The sequence below is a fragment of the Eumetopias jubatus genome, unplaced genomic scaffold (assembly GCF_037043125.1).
Source record: "Eumetopias jubatus isolate StellerSeaLion01/CBP00866 unplaced genomic scaffold, mEumJub1_p1.0 scaffold_13, whole genome shotgun sequence".
NCBI lineage: Eukaryota > Metazoa > Chordata > Mammalia > Carnivora > Otariidae > Eumetopias > Eumetopias jubatus.
In genome coordinates this window covers 48,011,032-48,035,922 of record NW_028274819.1, presented here as the reverse complement: position 1 = coordinate 48,035,922, position 24,891 = coordinate 48,011,032, and the positions used below count along the sequence as shown (strand labels likewise).

The window sequence follows — 24,891 nt, the reverse complement described above, 5'->3', positions numbered from 1 at the left end:
AAGATACTAGCCAATAGGATCCAACAGTACATTAAACGGATTATTCACCACAACCAAGTGGGATTTATTCCTGGGTTGCAAAGGTGGTTCAACATCTGCAAATCAATGTGATACACTACATTAATAAAAGAAAGGACAAGAACCATACGATCCTCTCAATAGATGCAGAAAAAGCATTTGACAAAGTACAGCATCCTTTCTTGATTAAAATTCTTCACAGTGTAGGGGTAGAGGGAACATATCTCAATATCATAAAAGCCACATAGGAAAGGCCCACAGTGAGTATCATCCTCAATGGGGAAAAACTGAGAGCTTTTCCCCTAAGGTCAGGAACACAGCAGGGATGTCCACTTTGACCACTGCTAGAAGTCCTAGCCTCAGCAATCAGACCACCAAAAGAAATAAAAGGAATCCAAATTGGCAAAGAAGAAGTCAAACTCACACTCTCTACAGATGACATGATGCTCTATGCGGAAAACCCAAAAGACTCCACTCCAAAACTGCTAGAACTCACATAGGAATTCAGCTAAGTGGCAGGATATAAAATCAATGCCCAGAAGTCAGTTGCATTTCTATACACTAACAATGAGACAGAAGAAAGAGAAATTAAAGAGTTGATCCCATTTATAATTGCACCCAAAACCAAAGAGGCAAAGGATTTGTATTCAGGAAACTACAGAACACTCATGAAAGAAATTGAGGAAGACACAAAGAAATGGAAATACGTTCCATGCTCATGGATTGGAAGAACAAATGTTGTTAACATGTCTATGCTACCGGGATGCCTGGGTGGTTCAGTTGGTTAAGTGGCTGCCTTCATCTCAGGTCATGATCCTGCGGTCCTGGGATCGAGTCCCGCATCAGGCTCCCTGCTCAGTGGGGAGTCTGTTTCTCCCTCTGCCTCTGCCTGTCACTCCCCTTGCTTGTGCACTCTGTCTCTCTCTCAGAGAGAGAATCTCTGTCAAATAAATTAATAAAATCTTAAAAAAAAATCAAAACTTAAAAAAAAAGTCTATGCTACCTAGAGCAATCTACACATTTAATGCAATCCCTATCAAAATACCATCAACTTTTTTCAAAGAAATGAAACAAATAATCCTAAAATTTGTATGGAACCAGAGAAGACCCCAAATAGCCAAGGAAATTTGAGAAAGAAAAACCAAAGCTGGAGGCATCAAAATTCCAGACTTCAAGTTCTATTACAAAGCTATAATCATCAAGACAGTATGGTATTAGCATAAAAACAGACACAGAGATCAACGGAACAGAATAGAGACCCCAGAAATGGACCCTCAACTCTATGGTCAACTAATTTTCGACAAAGCAGGAAAGAATATCCAATGGAAAAAAGTCTCTTCAACAAACGGTGTTGGGAAAATTGTACAGCCACATGCAGAAGGATGAAACTGGACCATTTCCTTACACCATACATCAAGATAGACTCAAAAGGGATGAAAGACCTAAAAGTGAGACAGGAATCTATCAAAAGCCTAGAGAAGAACACAGGCAGCAACCTCTGTGATCTCAGCCGCAATGACTTCTTGCTAGACACATCTCCAAAGGCAAGGGAAACAAAGACAAAAATGAACTATTGGGACTTCATCAAGATAAAAAGCTTTTGCACAGCAAAGGAAACAGTCAACAAAACCAAAAGATAACTCACAGAATGGGAGAAAATATTTGCAAATGACATATCAGATAAGGGGCCAGTATCCAAAATCTATAAAGAATTTATCAAACTCAACACCCAAAGAATAAATAATCCAATCAAGAAATGGGCAGGAGACATGAACAGACATTTCTCCAAAGAAGACATCTAAATGGCCAACAGACACATGAAAAAAATGCTCAACATCACTCATCATCAGGAAAATAAAAATCAAAATGACAATGAGATACCACCTCACACCAGTCAGAATGGTTAAAATTAACAAGTCAGGAAATGACAGATGTTGGCAAGGATGTGGAGAAAGGGGAACCCTCCTACACTGTTGGTGGGAATGCAAGCTGGTGCAGCCACTCTGGAAAACAGTATGGAGGTTCCTCATAGCTACCTTATGACCCAGCACTTGCACTCCTGGGTATTTACCACAAAGATACAAATGTAGCGATCTGAAGGGGCACCTGCATCCCAATGTTTAGAGCAGCAATGTCCACAACAGCCAAACTATGGAAAGAGCCCAGATGGCCACTGACAGATGAATGGATAAAGAATATGTGGTATATACATATACAATGGAATACTACTTAGCCATGAAAAAAACGAAATCTTGCCATTTGCAATGATTTGGATAGAACTAGAGGGTATTATGCTAAGGGAAATAAGTTAATCAGAGAAAGACAATTATCATACGATCTCCTCATATGTGGAATTTAAGAAACAAAACAGAGGATCATAGGGGAAGAGAGGAAAAAAATAAAACAAGATGAAATCAGAGAGGGAGACAAACCATAGGAGACTCTTAAGCATAAGAAACAAAATGAGGGTTGCTGGAGGAAAGGGGAGGTGGGGGATGGGGTAACTGGGTGATAGACATTAAGGAAGGCACGTGATGTAATGAGCACTGGGTATTATATAAGACTAATGAATCACTGCCCTCTACATCTGAAACTAATAATACATTTATATGTTAATTAATTGAATTTAAATAAAAATAAATAATAAAAATTTTAAGCAAAAAAAAGGAAAGAAAATATTATGCTAAATGAAAGAAGCCAGTTACAAAAGATCATAATGTATAACTCCATGTATATAAAATGTTAAGATAGGTAAAAATCTATTAAGATAGAAAGTAGATTATTGCCTCATGCTAGGGAAGGAGTAGTTTTGGGGGAAAATGGAAGTACTGCTACTAGGTATGGGTATTTCTATTTGGCATAATGAAAATATTCTGAAATTAGATAGTGAAAATGGGCGCACAACTCTGGGATATACTAAAAACCACTGAATTGTGCACTTTAAAGAGTGAGCTTTATTGTGTGTGACTTCTATCTCAATATAAAGTTGTTTTTTAAAAAGAAAAGATTCTGTAGTGGTAGCAGGTAGGTTAATGGTTGTTACCATTTGTGAGAGACAGTGAATGGAACAGTGTTTTGAGTACTAACAATGCTCCAATTCTGGTTATGGAAGTTTGTTTACTTTGTAAAAATTTGTCAAGTGGTACACTTTCATTTTTGTGTCTTATATCTTGATGAAAGGTTTACTTTTAAAACAAAAGAACAGACAAATACATACCCACAGGTGGACCTGCTGGCACAACACATTTCTTTTCCACCCGTGAAGCAGGAGGTGCGTTCTGGTTCTTAGCAAGATTTTCCTGTATTAATTCCTGTACCCGAGTTTCATTAATCTTTGGGAAAGGAAGAATATGAACTCGCAAGTGGGATCCTTCTGTCGGGCGTGGAACTTTCTGGAACGCCATATGAGGGTTGGGATTCTCCTGCAACATCAAACAGGTAAAATGAGTCAAAAGTTAAAATAACAATGGCAGATTGCCAGGCAGAGAGTGGGAGCTCAGGGGACCTCAAACTGAAATCAGACAGATGAGTGATTACACATAACTCAGATACATGCCATAAAAGAGAGTACCACAATCTTACTTCTTATGTGATCTATCAGCAGCATCTGATATAGCTTATCACTCTTACTCCTTCTCCATGAAGGCTTTCTTCACTTGGTTTCTAGGTCTTCTTGCTACATCTCTGTCTACTTTTCATCTTCCTAATCTCTTAATTATGTGAAAACCCCAGGGCTCAGAGTTTGGGCCTCTTTTCTATTTATACTTATTTCCTTGGTGACAGCTTCCATTCTCAATATTTGAACCACAGAAATACCAAGGATTCATAAATTTTTATCCCCCACTGAGCTTTCTCCTGAATGCCATACCCATATATTCAACTGTCCACACATAGTATTTCCATTTGGATTTAAAATAACATCTTAAATATATGTCCAAAATGGAGCACTTACTCTTCATCTCTTCCAAATCTGTTTTCTATAGTCTTCCTTACTTCAGTAAATGCCATATTTATTTTTCTACTCAGGTGAAAAGCTTAGTCATCTTTAATGCCTTCCTCTAACACCCAATTATCCATTCCTCTGCAAACCTTTTGGATTTTGCCTTTCAAATATGTCCATAATCTGACCACTTTACATTAACACTGTGGTTCAAGCCAACATCTCTATATTACCACAGAAGAATAGTCTCCTGACTGGTCTCTTTGCTTCCACCCTCGCTCCCTCCCTTACTCTATTCTTAACACTGCAGACAGAGTGATCTAGTTAAAAGTATGTCAAACCATCACCTAACTACTCTATTCATTCAAATGGCTCTTCATCTCACTGAGAGTAAAATCCAAAGTTCCTAATATAATTTACAAGGCCCTACAAAATCTGGCTTTCCTATAGGATTTGTCCTGCTACTGTTTTCCTTCATTCTGCTCTAGCCACATAGGCCTTCTTGTTCCCACCTCAAGGCCTTTGCACTTAACTGTTCCTTCTGCCTATCCCCCTACAATTTGAACAGCATCCTCTATCCCTTTCTGCATTTCTTAGCTCAAATGCCACCTTTCTTGGCCACCCTATCTAAAATTATACCCCCTAACACACTCCCTATTCCTCTTATTATATTTTTCTCCTTACCACTTATCACCTTCTTACATACTATAAATTCTATTTAACTCATTTATTGTCTACCCTTCTCTTACTAAAATGTTGGCTCCATGAGGGCCAACATTTCAGCCAATCAAAAAAACATTTTTTGTCCTCTGCTACATATCTGTTGCACCCAGAAACTGCCTGGCACATAGCAGGCACCCTAAACTACTTCTTAATGAGTGGGACACAATGTTGAACACATCTTAGACTGGCAGTAATTGAATTAAATGTGTCAGTTAATATTTTCATAGACCCTTAAGGCTGGCATAAATTTTTATCTAGTCACCTAGTTAAGTAGGATTATATTTCAAATACTACAGGCAGAGTGGAATCCATCCTTCAATAACGTTCTACAGGGAAGGCTGCTTTACCACCATTATCCTTTGCAACCAGAAAATTCCCCTTTCCCCCTGAACCTGTTATTCATGTTGTAGATTAAGCTCAATACTACTGTATATGTTCTTCAGATGGTTAAAATGGACATCGTCATCATCTATGAGAGCTGTTCCCCACAATTCTTTATGGTTATTTGGCCCAGACCCAGATAAACAGCTGGATCATGGAAGATGATATAGGCAGCATATCTCAGCAACACAATGGAATTAGTACTCTTTTAAGTGTAAAAAAGCCCGGGTTCTAGTTTTTCTTCTACTCATTATGTGATACTGGGTAAATAACTTTGCCTAAGGGATATACTTATGCTTCTCTTACAAGGTTCCTGAGAGGGTGAAGTCAGGTATAAAACTTGTTCTTGCCAAAGTAACCTTTATTACTTTGTATTTTTCCTTTGTATCTTTAGCGAGGGCAGGGGAAAATAAATAAATTTCTCTCCAAGTCTTCATGATCACCACTTTCTAAACTACACGCTGAAAAAACTGTTCTAAAATTATGCCTGGATTAACACCAGTATCACTTGTCTGTAGTTTCTGAAACTGTCCTTTTCAAAAGTAGTATGTTTGTTTTTCTCTGTTCTTTAGGCACAATGTCTAAGATACCTTCTCAAAGTTACAAATATCAATTTTCTAAAACCCATTGGCAGATTTTTTTCAGGCTGGAAAGGTAATTCATGCGGATTTTGAGGTCTGGATCAGAATCATTTAAAGTACATTCTTCATTACTCCTGCTTCTATTTATATTTATTTTCTTTGTAATAAAAATTAAAATTTTCAACTTATTTTCCATGATGTAAATAATATTCATTGTAACAAATTTTAAAACATGGAAAAATAAAAGTAGAAAATGAATCTTAGTGATGCTAGTATCCTTTCTAACTATATTTTATCTAATTCTCTTATTGTATATTCTTCTATATTGTTCCAAGAATGACTTAAGGTCATTTAGAAAAATAAGGATACACATATTATTTCTAGTCAAATTCCTGCAATGTGCTAAGTTCACCTAAACTTTATAAGGAAGAATAAAGATCCCCAAATAGTCAAGATAATTCTGAAGAAGAGTAAGTAGAAAAGTCACACTTCCCAGATATCAAAACTTATATAAACCTGTAATAATTAATATAGTATGGCAATTGGTACCAGTGAAAGATTAAAAAGGCTAATGGAGTAAAGAGCCCCAAAACAGGACTCTGTGTAAGAATGTGACAGGTGGCACTACAATTCAGAGGGAAAGGTTAGACAATTCAATGAGAAAGTAGTACAACAAAGTATTTTTAGTGCCTGCTCTCTGTCAGACCTCTGGGTCCAGTTCCAGCTTAGCCACTTACTAGTCATGTGACCTGGTGCTGTGTCAATTCACTCACCACTTGTGTTTTAGTTTCCTCATCTGTAATCTAGATAATACTACAGTACCTACTTCATAAGGTTCTTGTGAGGACAAAATGAGTTGTTATAGGAAGGCTTTTAGAACACTCACATACACACATATTTACTCCCCAGAATAAATATGAAAGCTGTTTTCCAAAAATCTAGAGTACATTCATTTGAAAAAAATATTTATTCACTGCATATACTATGGTATGACACCATGCCTCTAAAACTTAAACTATATTGTTCTTCCAGGAATCCCATCATATCACCAGCTACTTAAATTTTAACAACAATAATAATTGTATAGTCAGTAAGTCTTAAAACAGAAATCACTTATTAAAGAAAAGATATTGCTATTAGTCATTAATAGTGTTTTTCTTCTCATAAGCCATTTGAAATATTATAAACCAAATCTATACACAAGACTAAAAAGCATTTTTTAATCATTTTAAAACAAAGTTCAAAATGAGGCTATCCTGTAGCTGTATAGATAGTCCTCATAAAAATTCAGATTATGGGATAGTTACTAAATTATATTCAATTGTGTTTAGAAGATGCAAAAAGGGCTCATGCCCCTGAAACACAAGTATTTGGTTTTCTGGCCACTGTGTCTGTATACTGCTGCCCTCTAACGGGCAGTGTGGTAAATATAAAGAAACATTTGCTACCTTACACCCAACTTGGTCACATAATGACTTTTTTTTTTTTTATTATGTTATGTTAATCACTCACATAATGACTTTTGAGAAGACAAGAAATGAGAAGTTTAAGGCTCAGTGAACTCTGCATATTCTTAGAAACATCTGCTCTTACTTGGAACTTCAACTGCATTTGGGCAAGTCCCTTGAAGATTACTGAGCTCATTAAAAACTGCAGCCCAGTTTTGTTGTTGAACATCCTTGTAGAAACAAGGAAATTCATTATTTTCAATAGAATAAAGAAGCTGCCAAATTTTCATCTTTGATTGTAGAGAAATGCAATTATAAATTACTAACAAAAAATTCAGGCAACTAAGCACTTATAGAGAACATGGTAACAATTTTGTCCAAGGCAACCAAGATAAACTGCCCAAAAAAGCCAGCAAAATGCACTATTGTTTAGAGGGAATTTTAAAATTAGATAATGATTTCCAAGAAATGGGCTCTGTAATCCTGCTTTGAGAATATATGATAGTACTGGGAAGTACAGTGAACTTCTCAGACTTGAAAAAATGACACACATACCATCTGGTCTGGAAACATGGATTTTTCTTTTCTTTCTTTCTTTTTTTTTTGGCAAGCCAAATGAGAATATGCCTAGGGCTTACGGAAAACAAGGCTGAGAATGCACTTCAAATAAAAGCAAAGCAAACAAAATAAAACAAAAGCCCCAAACCCTACTGGAAATCCAAAGTAGGCAACAATGGGGAAAAAAATTTCTTCCTACATGTTGGTCTCAGCAGTGAACGACAGACAAATCGATGTGACCTTGTTAGCAGCTGTGAAGTTTCCCATATTAATTTAGGTTATTTAATAATTATTTAATGTGCACCAATTATTCATGGGGCTGTATGGGATAGCAAGTTATATAAACCCTTACAAATATAGCTGAAATCAATACTATCACTGGACTAAGTCATTAAACACTGACAAAATGTAACTCGACTTTTTAGGGTTGCCTAGCTGTGAATACAATATTGATGGAAGGAAACATTCTCAATTTTCCATCCTCACAGGACTTTAAATGATCACCCAACTGAATTAAAGTTGCATCCTTAATACAAATAAATTTGGTGTATGACTTTAATATCTAATGTGCTGGTTGCCCTAATTCAGGGTTTTTGTACCATGGTACTATTAACATTTTGACCTAGATAATTCTTTGTTTGGGTGGGGGGGGTAGCGTGTATCTTGTATGTTGTTAAGAAGTTTAGAAGCAACCCTGGCTTCCATGTACTAGATGCCAGTAGCACACCCTCTCCAGCAGTGACAAACAGAAACGTCTCCAGACACAGCCAAATTTCTGGAGGGGACGGTTTCTCCTGTAGAGAACCACTGCTCTAATTTATGATTCAAGACGAAGGCTTTCGATTCTAAGACAAGTACTCTTTTCACAAGTGCCAAAGGAGCATATAGTGACTAGAGAAGAGACCTGTACTTTCACTGGCCTGCTGACATGCAAATTAAAACCGTAAGATACCACTACACACCTATGAGAATGGCTAAAAACAAAACAAAAAAACAACGGAGGATACCAAACGTTGTTAAAGATATGGGACAAATGGAACTCATATATGGCTGGTAGTAATACAAAATGGTATAGACATTTGGGAAAACAGTCTGGCAGTTTTATAAAGTTAATATTTTGATACCATATATCCCAGCGACCTACTTCTATTTATCCAAGAAAAAGGAAAATTTATGTTCACATAAAAACCAGTGCAAATGTTTACAGTGGTTTTGTTCATAATTGCCAAAACTGCCCTCCAGTTCATTAACAGATAAATACAAGTTTGATACATCCATACAATGGAATACTATTCACCAATGAAAAGGAGTAAACAACTGATACATGCAGCAACATAGAGGAATCTGAAATGCATTATGCTAAGGGAAAGAAACCAAACTCAAAAGCTACATACTGACATTACAGAAAAGGCAAAAACTTCAGAGACAGAAAACAGATCAGTTACTAAGTTTGAGATGGTAGGAGGAAGTGATTATAACAAAATAAGGAACTTTGGAGGAGTGACAAAAATGTTCTATGTCCTTATTGTAGTGGTGATGGTTGTATAGCTTCATTCATTTGTCAAAATCTAGAGAACATTTAAAAAAGGTAAATCTTACTATATGTAAATTGTATCATACTAAACCTGACTTAAAAATGAACAAATAAATCAGATAAAATAGGGGAAGAAGTGTGATTTTTATGCTTGGGTTAGGGGCTTCATTTCACCACAATAATCTAAGTAAGTTGTTTATGGTTTGATTTTTTAAGACTAAAGATGATCACAGTATTTTACTTCCTTCCTATAACAACAAAATCCTTTAATTCACAGTTGGCAAAGAGTACAAATGTCAACAGTGTAGATTAAATCTGCCTGGTAGTGAAATTAACTTTATGCAGAAATGTAAACGCTATAGACCTTATATGATTTACAAAGGTTATTCCCATATGTGGGCTTTGTTCTCCCATTAGGATTTTAAAATCTATTCACTGCAATCCTGGGCAATGAAATACTCTTAAAGCACAAATAGAAATCTCATATTATTCTATAAGAAAGTCCAAGTCTTCTCATTTTTCTTTTAAGAAAGCTGTCAAACAAATTACACAGTCTAGCAAATATTTACGTACTACTGCAGATGCAAAACAAATTAGAAAAATGGTACTACGTAAAACAGTAAAACACATGTCCAACTGATTTCTTGATGCCTTCAAATGGAGGTTTTATAAAGCTCTTATCTTGGCCTATCTTAACATTCCCATTTTGTGTGTAGTTAGTGGTCCTTTGTAAGTGTGTATGGAGAATCATAGAGATAGAGCCATTAAGTACATAAATGTGCTGTCTGTCATACAGACATGAAAATTCTGAAAGCCAAAGTGAGCAGACCCAGATCTAGCATTATCCATTGAAAATGGAAAGAAAAGCTGTATAATGAATGATTGATAATCTTCATGGTATAAACCTTATCAATGCTTACACAATTTGTCTCAAATGGGGTTATTCCCTTCCTTCTCCTTCATGTCCCTTTACCATTCCCCTCCGATACTTAATTCACCAAATTCTTTCCTTAGTTATTTAGGAAGCTCCAGAAAGTTAAAAGAGCACCTAAACCCAGTTACAACATCCTACTCATGCCTCCTCACATTCTGACTCATTAAAAAGCAATATAAAGGAGTGGTGAGAAGAAACAGCAATTAAGGTTCATTTTTGAGTACTTCAAAGATAAGTGAAGCAGAGACTAGGTACACATACCAGACTTTACTGCAACAAAGTATTTACAAACATCTAAGTGGAATCACCAGGTCTCAATTCTAACCCAATAATAAGGAAACAGTCAAATTATATGGTTGGTTCTTGCTTACCAAAAGGGAATTTTAAAATGTGATAAAAAAAAAAACTGGTTAGTTAAAAATAGAACCATCTAGATTACTTTCTTTGCACTGAGACCATCCTCCCTCCCCTAGACTTCCTGCATGACCCAAGAAAGTAACTTTACCATCATGCTCTGCTTTTTAACTTTGTAATGTATTTACTTCAGAAATGTTGGGACCATGTGGAGTTTAGAATCTTACAACTAGAAGGAGTCTCAGAAAGTCTGATGACAATCCATGGGGATATTCTGAAATTCTTACTCATTGTGTACATGTATCCTCTTTTGAAGGATATTAGGGGAATCATGTACCTAGAAAATGCCCGGCACTAGCATATGCTTAATAAATACATACTGAAAGAATGGAATTGATTTAACTAAATGGAACAGAATTAGACTTGGGGGGAACCCCAATAAGGGTTAAAAAATATAGAATACATTCAAAGGGCGATTTACGTTTCCTACTAGTAATACAGTCCCTCATGGTGATCACTTTAAAAGTGTTGTTTTTAAAGGATAGGTGTGGTGCATGTTATATATGTTTTATATTTACCTTTAAGAAGGTATAATTTTTAGCTGCTCGTGCCCTTCCTGTGCCAGCCTCTTGCCCACCGGGAGTGCTAATGCCCAGGACCCTCCATCCCTTCCCCCCAAATCCAGGAAGGCTGCTGAGGCCTGTGGAGAGGTGACTGTCTGGAGGTGCCTGGGCCATCGGCGCCCTCCACCTGTGCCAGAGCCAAGTGGCTGCCCTTGCTTCCTCCAGGACAGAACTAAGCCCTTCTGCTGGGAGCCTGCAGCTGGAGCAGAGGAGAGATCTGGAACACAAAAGGGGAGATTTCACCTCTTGTGGGAACAAGAAGCTCTACTTTGACACCCATGCCTTAGTGTGTTTACTCAAAGAAAATGGGTTCCCAACCCAGCAAGCAGGAATCACTGCCTCTGCATTGGTCAAGATCATGGACACCAACATGGTTATTGTCTACAAGCATATGGTCACCAAGATGCAGCAGGAGATCGCTGTTCAGCAAATAATGCCTCAGACTGCTAATGTGAAAAAAGGTATTATTTTGGAGAAGAGTGAATTTACAGCCCTCAGACGAGAAAATAAACCTTAAACTACATCAGTTAAAATAAGTAATGGATGAAGTAATCAAAGTCCAAACAGATACCAAGTTAGACTTCAATCTAGAAAAGAGCACAGTGCAAGAATTGTATTCATTGAATGTAAGGAAGCTGCTGGAAATGAGGACAGAAATGGTGTCATTGCATGCCCAGCAAGATCAGGCTGTCACCCAAACAAACAGGAAGACAGACACTGAGGTCACTGGCCTCAAAACCATGCTGGAGTCGCACAAGCTCGATAACATTAAATATTTAGCAGGGTCTGTATTTATGTGCCTAACAGTAGCTCTGGGATTTTATCACCTGTGGATACAATAAAGTGTCTATTTAAAGAAAAAAGAAAGAATGCATAATTATTATTTATTTTACTGCAGTTTTCAGTTTCGTGTCAGTTTAGTGTAAACTATGTAATGTAGTATAGTGTGTAGTATGTAGTGTAAGCTATCATAAAACTTAAGTTCTAGGATGGCAAAAAAGGAAATTATTTTGTTTTTGCATCAAAGTGGCTTGGCACACTCCCGTACATACACTATGTACTCAGTCATGTAACAGAGACAAACCTGTGTCAGAACCCCAGTTCTGGTCACTTACAGGCTATAAAATTTTACAGTTTTGGAATGGTTCTGTAAAGATCTAAGAAATAAACATTCAGTTATTCAAGGGATCAATCCCAAAATCTCAAACACTGATTCCCATTTGATGTTTTGCTATTTTTTTTTGAAATCCATCAGTAAATCACTCCCAGTGGGCAAGAAAAAAAACTTCTATTTTCCTCACATATCAACATCTGCCCTATTTATGTCCCATGGTCATTTACAAGATCAAATGAGAAAGTATGTTAAAGTGCTTTATAAAGAACAAAGTATAAAAGTCAGTCATTGGAAATATCACTATTTTTCCAGTTGGAGATGAGCCAGCCTAATGGGGGGAAAGAAAATAGGCTCAGGAACTGGACAGATGAAAGTTTCTGAATTTAAAATCCGGATTCAATCACTTCATGGCCATCTGATTCTGAGCCAGCTGTCCCCAGTAAAACAGGGATAATGACACCTATCTTAACACTGCGGTTGTGATGATTACAGATGATGCATGTAAAGTGCTTAATCCCATGCCTGGTACATTGTGCTACACACTCAATATTTGTTATTATTATTACAATACATCAACAGAAATTTCTCACGTGGTCATGCTCTACAGTAGTTCTACACAACCATCATAAATGCCGAAGACCACCACAGAACACACATTTTCCTTCTGACAGAACTCTTCTTTTTTAAACTGTCAGCACACTAATCAAGAAATAGATTTATTATACTGGACACAGTTGTATATGTAGAGTGTAGGGTATTAGTCAAAGGGATAAATTTTAAAATAACTTCAGAAATAAAATTCATAAGTAATTGAATAACATGAAACAAACACAACTTAGCATTCCTGTTTTTATCCAATTGGGTCTCAGATTTCAAATGGATGTGACAAAGCACTGACTTATGACCCAATGTCCAAAAAGTTCCATCTATTCGAATAATTAAGTTAAACAATACTGCGATACTGACCCCAAATCCTTCTTAAATATATTTCCTTCAACTTTCCCCTGGAAAACCATACTTTCCATTTACTTTCCTTTTCTTAGTACAAGTTTCAACTCTGAAAAGCTTTACAGGTAGGAAGTATGACTAGCAATCATTAGCCAAAATCCATTTTTCTGCATGCATGTAATCTCCCTGTCACCTTAGGTTCTCTTTTGTCTTGGCATCCAAACGATTACTTCACACTTTATCACATCCCAATCTTTATAACTTAATTGCATTTCTTCTATAAAAGGAATATTTCTACCCTTGAGTTTCTGTGGTCACTTGGCAACCTGCTCTCTTTCTTTCAGCTTTTTACTCCCTGTCTGCTCAAAACAATACAACTCAAACAATTTTCCTGATCCAGCTGACAGTCACTGCACCACACTAAAGCAGACACATTGGTCAGTTCTAGTTCTGGTCTCCAATGAGTCTAATCTTTATGTCTTAAAAACGAACAGTTTGCTCTCAAGAACACAGGGTCCTAAATGAAAATCACAACGAGGGCACAAAACAAACTGGAAAACTGTGACTAAGATGTTTTCGTAACATAGTTGATTGACAGGAAAATCACTTTGAAAAATGAGGTCTGTTTTGATGCACAGGACCAACTGTAATATCTTGTAACTTATAATCCCAAAGGTTTTAAGTCAGAGCAAAAAGATAACTAGAAAGATGACACTTCTTAGTTTTTTAAACAAAATAATTACATAGTTTTAAAAATTAATGACTGTCTGGGGTGTCTGGGTAGCTCAGTTGGTTAAGCATTTGACTCTTGATTTTGGCTCAGGTCATGATCTCATGGGTTCTGGGATGGGGGCCCCAGTGGGGCTCCTCCATGCTTAGCGGGAATCTGCTAGAAAGAGTCTCTCCCTCTGCCCCTCCCCCAACTTGCACACACACCCATTCTTTCTCTCTCAAATAAATAAATCTTTTTAAAAAATAAAATTAATGACTGTCTAAAACATATTTACTTACATTTTTGAATAGTTGCTCGGCAAGTTCTCTGACATGCTTTATTATCTTCAATGGGTTATTTTCTTCAACTTTAATTCGCTCTACTTCAAAAGCTACCAACTTGGAAAAAGAATCAAATGGCAAAACATCAACTCCAAAATATGGTAAATTAGAAAACTGTGTGATAATTTCTTACAATTTGCAAACCAAAAAGCATCTAAAATATATGTTATTATTAAGACAAAATATTTTACATTTTTACTGGGTTTCACCTTTAGTCTAGAGTTACAGAGTCAATTGAATCCTTGGATAGTCTGGTGGTCTATCCCTGATGATTTAGGGCCCTATTTCTTCTTGGAAAAAATCCTTTCTGGAACTGAGAGAGACCCCCTCATTCTTCAGGCCTCATTCGGAGAGTTCTCTCACTCAGAGAATTTCAGATGGTCAGAAAGTCTCCAAACATTTCCCTAACTTACAAAACATGAACCAAATGTTCAAGTCAGGTGACTCAGACTTTAGTCCTAGCTCTGCTGACACCATGATTTGGAGCAAGTCACTAAAACTCCTGAGCTTCAGTCTCTTCATCTCTACAATCAGATGGAAAAACAAAATGACCTTTGACCTCCTTCCAGTGCTCAAATTATTTAACGCTAATCCATTTCCCTACTAAACTAATTTACTGGGAGAACAGTGTATCCATTTGAAGCAGAGAGAGGAATACTAACAAGAAAAAAAATGAGTATCAGAAAGAAGGGTAAAAAGATGATTTTTTTTAAAAAGGGTATAATATAGGACTTTTCCTTCTAGAAACTAACAGATTCACTGGAGCAGACAAACATATAAAACTCTGACTCCACCTATTCTAGGCCAGGAATCAGAAAGACTGTCAAACAAAGGCAAATACATCTTTCCTTCTCCCGGGCCGACGTGATGGGTGTGGGGACAAGGCGACACACAAAGCAGGCTGCCTCTCAAAGCCTCTACACTCTTCAGTGTGGTAGCTGCCCTGGGGTAGATGAAAACAAGGATCCCTCTTCCAGGAGCAAGTGCTATTTTTCTTTAAAAGCGCATTCAAGCAATTTAAATGACCCAAGAGAAATTACTTAGGTTTGGCATCTCATTCCTTTTAGGCCTTTGACTGAAATACACATATGAACAACTAGCTTTCAAGTAACAACATCAATTAGACAGGAAAAACCATAACTGTAGGGAGAACACAGAACTGGATGAACGCTAAGGGGAGACTCAATAGGACTTAGTTCTTGCTTTATCATCATTTCCAATCAAGAGGCTATATGTATACCCTATGCACATAAATGTAGATGATAAATGATAAGTTGCCACATAAAGCTAGAGACCTAACATGAAGCTTAATACAAACCAAGTGGCTCTCAGAGTCATTTACTCTGGGAAAGTTTGGAGGAAGTGGTGAGATAAGAGCAGAGCATGAAAAATAGGAAGCCATGGTTAGACTGAAACGTAGAGGGTTGACACTCCAGGCAAGGGAAGGATTTACAAAAAACAGTCAGAGGCTATGGCAAGCAAGTTTTCTGCAAGCAATCACTCTGACTTACTAGTGATGAAGCTGCCATAAGGAGTTACTAAGAGAATTTAGATAGGAAAAATGAGGGGTATATAAACCAATGTTACTATTCAGAATGCTTCAGAGACTAGTAGAATGTGAGAGCTAGAAAGGACCTTGGGGAGCATCTAATGTAACTCCATTAAACATTATGTATCAATTACTGATACATATTAGCCCAGTGATGGGTATTAAGGAGGGCACGTATTGCATGGAGCACTGGGTGTTATACACAAACAATGAATTATGGAACACTACATCAAAAACTAATGATGTACTGTATGGCGACTAACATAATAAAAAAAATTATTTAAAAAAATCAGATAGTTAGTGATCAATCATATTAAATGTTGGTATCAGGGAATCAGTGATTAGTAATTCATCAGAAAGAACTGCTTACATCACAGGGCAATCTCTCCTAAGTTTTCATATGCTTTGTGTTATTAACTAAAGTTTCTGGTACAGGTCTCCATACTCAGAACTACAGCATGTGCCCCTTCTTTCATTCTTATCTGTGATTACTTAACAATCTTTGCGGAAAATAAAAGATCCTTCTCTGAACCGAGATCTTTAATAACTTGATTCCTATTTTCTCCATACAAAACAAAACTACCTAGGGACACTTGGCCGGTTCAGTTGGTTAAGCATGTGCCTTTGGCTCAGGTCATGATCTCAGAGTCCTGGGATTGAGCCCAGCATTGGGTTCCTTCCTCAGCGGGAAGCCTGCTTCTCCCTCTCCCACTCCCCTTGCTTGTGTTCCCTCTCTCACTCTCTCTCTCTCTCTAATAAATAAAAACAAACAAACAAAAAACAAAATAAAACGACCTGCAGCAAAACATAATCACTATTACTATTCTTCACTATCTTGGGTGCTAAAGTTTTCCTTTTATACACTTTAGAGAACTTTTAGATTTATTGGTTCCAATACAGTGCTCTTTCAGAAATTGAAAGGGGGGGCGCCTGGGTGGCTCAGATGGTTAAGCATCTGCCTTTGGCTCAGGTCATGATCCCAGGATCCTGGGATCGAGTCCTGCATTGGGCTCCCTGCTCCTTGGGAGCCTGCTTCTCCCTCCGCTTCTCTCTCTCTCTCTCCCCCCCCCTCTGTCTCTCAGGAATAAATAAATAAAATCTTAAAAAAAAAAAAGAATGGATGATAAAAAAAAAAAGAAATTGAAATGGGAACAGTATTCATTGTTCTATCCACCAGAATGAGCTGCTGTAAACGCAGTTAAATGATAAATGGAAAGATGTGTTAAAATAAATCACAACTAAGACGAAACAGTATCCTTATTTGGAGTCACATTTGTCCTAATTTTCCCTTTATATGGCCAATTCCTTGAAGATAGAAATGAAATCTGCCTTCCATATATTTAAGATCTCCTATGGGACATAGACAAATGTTGATTATTGATTAGTATGAATGCCACTGAGTGATTATCATAGGGAAAGGGAGGGAAGACAAATCAGAGAGGGAGACAAACCATAAAAGACTCTTAACTATAGGAAACAAACTGAGGGTTGCTGGAGGGGAGGTGGGTGGTGGAAAGGGGTAACTGGGTGACAGACATTAAGGAGGGCACATGATGTAATGAGCATGGGTGCTATATGCAACTGATGAATAACTGAACTCTATCTCTGAAACTAATAATACACTATATGTTAATTAATTGAATTTAAATAAAATAAAATTTTAAAAAAAGAATGCCACTGAGCCAAACTATGGCTCTATGACACTAATAGACTAAATGTAACGGTAGTCTGAAATCACATACCTATATATTAAACCTAGGCCTTTTTCTTTCTCTGAAACTGATAAAGGAATTACTGTATTACTGCCTTCAAAAATAAGAGTTTTATTTATATAATCACTGTCACTTTTTCAAAAAGATTTTAATGAACTACTTAAATTCAGTTGTTCAAGATGTTTATGTACTTCTGTGACATCCTATACTTTTCTAATTTTTCAAATCCACATTATAAATACCAAGATCTAATAAGCATAATAATAAGTAACGTTTGGATTATTTGATATTCAATTTATAATACATTTAGGATTTTGAGCACTGGGTGTTACATGCAACTGATGGATTCTTGAACACTACATCTGAAAATAATGATCTACTATATGTTGGCTAATTAAATTTACATTAAAAAAATACTACTCCTCTACTTTTAATCACTAGTCCAATTTTGTCTGCAAATATGCATTCATTTGATAAGAACTATACCTCATCAAAGAGATCACAGGATCTATAGGGAGGACCTCTTTCTGAAACAAAACCTGCAAATGCCATTCCATTGAGAACTTTAGTGAGGAAATCATTCTCAACCAAACCACGCTGCCCCAAGAAAGCTGTCTGTAAAGAAAGAAAAAGTGAAATGAATAATTTATCACTTAGTAATGGATGAATGGTCAAAACAAAAACAGAAAGATCAAAGCCTGAATAAATATCTTCACGCATAAATGTGTTGTTATAAAATACAGTCTTTCAAAAAGGGCTTTTGATATCTGAAATATTACATGTATTCGAAAGAATAACGATAAGTCTGTCCATAAAGTGGGAGAAGAAATTACAAATTAACACTCAATTTTAAAAGAAAAAACAATTTATGTGCGCCTGGGTGGCCCAGTTGGTTAAGCAGCTGACTTGATTTCAGCTCAGGTCATTTTCTCAGGGTGGTGAGTTGGAGGCCCACGTTGTTGGTCTCCGCACTTAGTGGGGACTGTTTGAGATTCCCTCTCCCTTTCTACCTCCCCTCTGGGCACTTTCTTTCTCTCCAAAATAACTAAATAAATCTTAAAAAAAAAAAAGAAAAACTAATTTAGAATTAAATTTTAATTTTTGTACTTTTAATTAATTACTCTCGTTTTCTCCAAAATAACTAAATAAACCATAAAAAAAGAAAAAAAATTTAAAATTAAATTAACAAACTCTAACGAAAAACATGTCAGTTCCACAGTGTTGTTAAAAATTATCATCTAATCACAAAGCAGAGACTTAAAAAATAACCACATTTGATAAACTAAGGCAAAATACACAGCTAAAAAAAAGACAACCAAGTCGTTTTATTAAATTAGAGGCCATGTTTTGGACACATACAACATGGTAATGTATCATCTTACCTTGTGAAAATGTATTACTGGTTCTGCATGAATTCTTATAAGTTGTAGGCATGATCTATATCCTTGGAAAAGTTGTGCAAATAATCTAAGAAAAACCGCACGTATTTCTTTATCCTGAAAATATAAAAAGAAACACGTTAGGTAACTGAATTTCTTTAAAAAAAAAAAGAAATATCACAAAGACAAAAAGTTGAAAAGAACCTGAGAGATTATTGAATCAATCTGTCTGCACTTCCTACACATAACTCTTACTTGTGGCAGTCCTGAGTGGTGGGCATCTAGCCTGGCCCATTACTGAACGGGGTAGGCTGTTAAATAGTTCTTTTTTCAAATGAACCAAACAAAACTTGCCTATAGTATATCCAATTTTCCTCTCAGAAAAAGTCAGTCTCCCCCTTCACCAAGTTAGAGAAGGACATCTTTCCCAAGTCATTTGATTTTTACTTACATCAAAAGAATTACAGTCACAAATATAAGAAAAAAACTCAAAAGACTGTATTTTAAAAGCTTATGAAATTCTTCCAAAGTTTATCCAACTTAAAAAAATCTATTCCTATATTAATAAGGTATGACTTAAAAATTGGTTTTGATGATTCAGGTTTTAATAAAAATCATAGTTTTGGAACTGAAAGGAAACTTACAAATTTATTTGGTCAACCCTGGATGAGGAAATGCTCAAGAATGCTTAAATAACTTATCAAAGGTATCCAGTTCTGTAAGGCTCTTGAGTGGCCACAAAGATCAACTCTAAGAAATGCATTGGGAAAAATTTTTTTCAGGTGAAATTTAGATTTTTATTTTAATTATTTCTCTTTTGAATTTATAATTATTTTCATTCAACTTGTTTTTTTTTAAATTTTATTTTATTATGTTATGTTAGTTACCATACATTCCATTAGTTTTTTTTTAATTTTTTATTGTTATGTTAATCACCATATATTACATCATTTGTTTTGGTGTAGTGTTCCATGATTCATTGTTTGTGCCTAACACCCAGTGCTCCATGCAGAATGTGCCCTCTTTAATACCCATCACCAGGCTAACCCATCCCCCCACTCTCCTCCCCTCTAGAACCCTCAGTTTGTTTTTCAGAGTCCATCATCTCTCCTGGTTCGTCTCCCCCTCTGACTTACTCCCCTTCATTCTTCCTCTCCTGCTATCTTCTTTTTCTTTTTTCTTAAAATATGTTGCGTTGTTTCAGAAGTACAGATCTGTGATTCAACAGTCTTGCACATCATTAGTTTTTGATGTAGTGTTCCATGATTCATTGTTTGCGGATAACACCCAGTGCTCCATTCAATACATGCCCTCCTTGCATTGGGAAAACTTTAAAAGGGCCTTTATTATATATTAACTCTTACTTACAAGGCTTCTACCTGGAATTATTTTCATCTACCTGTCAAACCTGACTCTCATTGTCAACAATATCCGTTTCCATTTTTTGTAAGCTTCCCCCTTTTATCCTTGCCTGGCCCTTTCGATTTGATACTTGGCATGGTTTTCCAGGCTACAACACACACTTACTCTTGCCGACTCAGGGCAACAGTCTTGCCTCTACCCCCTCCCAGTCTGCGTGCTGCCCTGTGGCTCCTCCGAGAGCAGGTCATAAGATCAGTCAGTGACTATTCAATTAGAACATCTAATCTGGTACACTTATTATACTAGGCTGTACATCTGACTCTCACTACACTCAGCTTCTTCAACAATCCTACAAATAAAAGTACAGCTCTATTTAAAAACATCAAATTGAAATATTAAACTTCTTACCAGCATTTTTGAGTGGGATAAAGCTGTTCGTGGAGGGGGAAAAGCATGATCTGCTACTTCCAAATCTGGGTGTAGAATCTAAAACAAAGAAGTTTGGTTATGTACGAAATCTTAATAGCAGTAAAACCTATTATTTAACCTACTTGGAATACTAAGATGAAAAAGTTTCAGTACATGAATAACAATATATTTCCTCCAGGAAACAATACAGTTAACTGAGGCAGCTCTGTATGTACTACTGGGGAAAGATCTCCAAGACAAAATATTTAATGAAGAAACATGTGCTAGAAAAACACACATAAGTATGGTCTCATTTATTTGAAAGTAAAACAAACCTTAAACCTCTCTCTTGGTCTGTTGATCTATCTATCTACCTACACACACTAAACATATAAATGAAAATGTAAAGTTCTGAAAGAATATACACTAAACTATAAAATACTAGTTCCCTCTGGGAAGGGAACAGTCTAGGGCAGAGTGATTTGTCTATATAGTTTAAAATGTTAAACAAGCATTTGTTTTTATGTTTATTAGTGTAATTATAAATTAATTAATTAATTAACTGAAATACTGAGGACCAAGTGAATAAGCTTATGAGCCTCACAGTCTAGAGGGATAAAAGTACAAAACAATGTGCAAGTACTATAAATATATAAAGAATAATAAGCGAAGCAACAAGTATAATTAATTCAACCTAGGGAAAGCTAAAAAAAAAAAAAGGTAATAACTGAGTTAGGTTTTGAAGAAGAGCAGGCTGGGGAGCAGTTAGGTAAAGAAGATCTATGCAAGACTTAACACAGAGAAAAAGATGAAATTTCATCAGTAAGTAGCAAATTTTTCTCTTGGCAGAATTATTTTCAAATACGCAAGTTTGGGTAGTATACATATAATAGACAAAAATACTTTGGCTAACCCCTGGATGAGGAAATGCTCAAGAATGCTTAAATAACTTATCAAAGGTTTCCAGTTCTATAAGGTTCCTGAATGGCCACAAAGCTCAACTCTAAGAAATGCATCACACAAAATTTTAAAGGGGCCTTTATTATATATTAACCCTTGCTTACATGGCTTCATGACAATACTTAAAATTGACACTAAAATATTGACAATATTTATAACCCAATCATTACAATATAATAATACAGTATAATTGATGTCTAAGAAATCGTTCATGGTTATTACACAGTTCAAGTACTGTGTTGCCATTTGATCACAATTATTTACTAACCAAATGAAGCTGTTATAATTGTGTATCAAAGCTCCCACCCAGTTCGTCAAATATGATTTCTTTTTGGTTCTAGTTTGATAATACACTATGTTCTCATGTCTTATTCACAGCACTATACTATACCACACAACTGACCATTGTGCTTGACAACTACAAAAACAGGATACTCAGTTTTACCAAATTCATTGATCAAATTTGGTGGCATAGGTGTTGCAGGTTAAGATATACAGTGTGCAGCAGAATCTCTACCAGGAGACATTGACTTAAGAACTAAAATCTTAATATTTGTTCATTCTGATACTTAATCCCTGAATAAGTATAAATATCATTATTAAATAATCATATATAAGATTTAGAAACTTATGATTTCTAGAAACATTAAACATTTTTTCAATCACTCAAATACTACCTTCTCAGCTTCTGCTATATCCATATACTACCAATGTAGTTATTTAGTTAATATTTTCCTTTAAATTGTCTTTAAATCAACTCACCTATTTAAACCTAGTATTTTCTTAGATGATATCATCTATGAAATCATAGGTTTTTATGTTATTTTTATTATGATAAATACATAATTATTAAAATAAAAAGGTTTCACATGCGACCCAAAATCATCTCCATACTTCACTTTGGTAAACAGTCCTTTAGTCATCCTATGCATTCAACATTCATCCTATAGATAACGTCCAGGAAACAGAGGCCTAGAGATAGAATGTGAGTTGCTCGGTAGTATCAAGTGGCAAGATGCAGACTGGAATTTAGGTCTCCTCCGTCCTGCACTAGTATTCTTTCCACTCTATCACATTTTGTATTCTAGATTATGTTAGGAAAAGTCAGTCTTCTCTAAATATTCACATCCCATTGATACCACTGTTAACAATATAAGGACTAATACAAATTTGAAAATATTCTAAGAATAAAATCCTTCCTGGTAATCCTAGACTCTGAGTTCCTATTTAAGTTACTATTTAAGGGGAAAATATTTTTTAATTAATTTTTTAGGTTTATTTATTAATCTCTACACCCAGTGTGAGGCTTGAACATATGACCCTGAGATCAAGATCAAGAATCAGTGCTCTTCCAACTGAGCCAGCCAGGCACCCCATAAAGGGAAAATTCTTTTAAACAGCTAAGACTGGGATATTATTCAAGAATATGAAGGCTGGGGTGTCTGGGTGGCTCAGTCAGTTAGGCATCCAACTCTTGATTTGGTTTATGTCATGATCTCAAGGTTGTGAGACTGAGCCCATGTCAGGCTCCATGTTGGAGGCTACTTAAGATTCTCTCTCTCCCCATCCCTTTGCCCCTCCCATCCCCTAAAAAAAAAATATGAAGGCTTTAGTTCTAGTAAGGCTTGAAAAGGAATGCATAATTTCTAAGTTTCAATTTTCTGATGATGAATAAATTGGCACCTAAAATTTTGTCAGTAAAATACAATGCTCTAATTTTAAAAAATCAACTAAAGTAAGGGGTGTCTGGCTGGCTCAGTTGGTAGAGCATGTGACTCTTGAGCTCAAGATTATGAGTTCAAGCCCCACACTGGGCATTGAGCCTACTTTAAAAAAATTATAAAAAAGAAAAAATCAACTAAGATAAAATAACTATAAAAACATTAAATGTATCAGTGAGAAACACCCAAACTACAAGAGTTATTAAAACTTTACTCCAAAGAATGTTGGATATTTAATCTCTCAATAAGTTACAGTTTTCTGTAGTAACTTAAAAACATTGGCAAGACAGTATCACACTATTTGCAAGTAGCAGATCTACCAAAAAGGAAAGAGATGCCAACAAGGAGGCTGAAGGAAAAGGAGCAGGTACTATCTTCCAATAATGGATGTTAGGGAAACCAGGGATTTTGAGGCAGAGTCCGGTCTTATTTTCACAGGTATGTTGGTATGTTTCCAATACTTAACACAGTATTTGGTATATATTAACTACTAAATAAATATGCTGAGTGAAAGAGTGAATGTAGAAAAAATAAACAGTCACAATTTAAAGTATATTCTTCAGATAATATGTAGTAAAGAATCCTATTCTAAATATTCTGTGAGAATATATTCATGTTTTAAGAATATATAACTCTTTTTAAAGTAATTATACTGCCAATGATATCTAATTCCAATTACCTGAGTTTATAGTTAAATCAAAAGAAAATTACTATTAAAAATGCCATACCAAAGAAAGAGCTGCTTGAGTCTGATGTAGAAGTGGTTCCGGGAGGGAAGAGAGGTGAATACATTCAGGAATTTTAATAGTGCCTCCATCCAAATCTGCTATGATTACATCTAGCTAAAGGAGAGAAAAATTAATCAATAATTAATAAAATGCATTTATTGCTAAGCAAAGTAATCTGACCTTCATTAATTCAAAATGAGAGGAAGCAGGTGTGGAAAAGACTCTTGACTGTCCATAGCAACTACCATGTATTTCCTAGCTTTCTTTGAAATTAGCTGTGGCATGTGACTAAGTTTCTGCCAATGGAATGTGAGAAGTGATGTGTACACTTTCAGGTATTCAAAATAGAGAGGATGTAAGGCTTTCCTATGTTCTCTCCTTCCTAAGGCTGAAACTATGAACTAACAACAACCCAACCTTGAACATTCAGATGATGCCAATGCTTGAGGCAATTCTGGTGAAGAAACAAGAAGGAAAGAAGCTTGGACCATGAATGAGTTCATGGAGTAAGCCGTTCTGATATAATGGAACACCACTATGGACGGCTGCATGAGTGTTAAATAAAATACCATTTCTTTTGAACCACTGTAGTTTGGATGCTTTGGTATAGTGGTCTAGCCATATCCTAAATAATATAGTACTCATTACAAGAGTTAACAAACAAAGCAACTGGTATATATCAAAATGGTACTGTTTGGGTGCTTAAGAAAGAAATTGATTTTTAGCATTTTACAATAGTATACTTAAAAATAACTGACATAGGGGCGCCTGGGTGGCTCAGTCGGTTAAGCAACTGCCTTTGGCTCAGGTCATGATCCTGGAGTCCCAGGATCGAGCCCCACATCGGGCTCCCTGCTCAGCAG

The 24,891-nt window shown here is 36.0% G+C and overlaps 1 protein-coding gene and 1 pseudogene across 2 annotated transcripts in view; one reads left to right on the top strand and one right to left on the bottom strand.

Moving 5' to 3' along the window:
• Positions 1-24,891, bottom strand: part of SBF2 (SET binding factor 2) — a 467,799-nt gene that overhangs the window by 176,018 nt on the left and 266,890 nt on the right. For both annotated transcript variants that reach the window (XM_028116744.2, XM_028116745.2), the window contains exons 9-14: positions 24,029-24,142; positions 20,620-20,697; positions 18,853-18,966; positions 17,957-18,085; positions 14,168-14,266; positions 3,236-3,440 (exon numbers count right to left, since the gene is read on the bottom strand). In XM_028116744.2, coding sequence (XP_027972545.1) covers positions 3,236-3,440; positions 14,168-14,266; positions 17,957-18,085; positions 18,853-18,966; positions 20,620-20,697; positions 24,029-24,142 — 739 coding nt within the window. The remainder of the gene's footprint in view (positions 1-3,235; positions 3,441-14,167; positions 14,267-17,956; positions 18,086-18,852; positions 18,967-20,619; positions 20,698-24,028; positions 24,143-24,891) is intronic.
• Positions 9,785-11,936, top strand: LOC114219266 (mitochondrial calcium uniporter regulator 1 pseudogene; annotated as a pseudogene).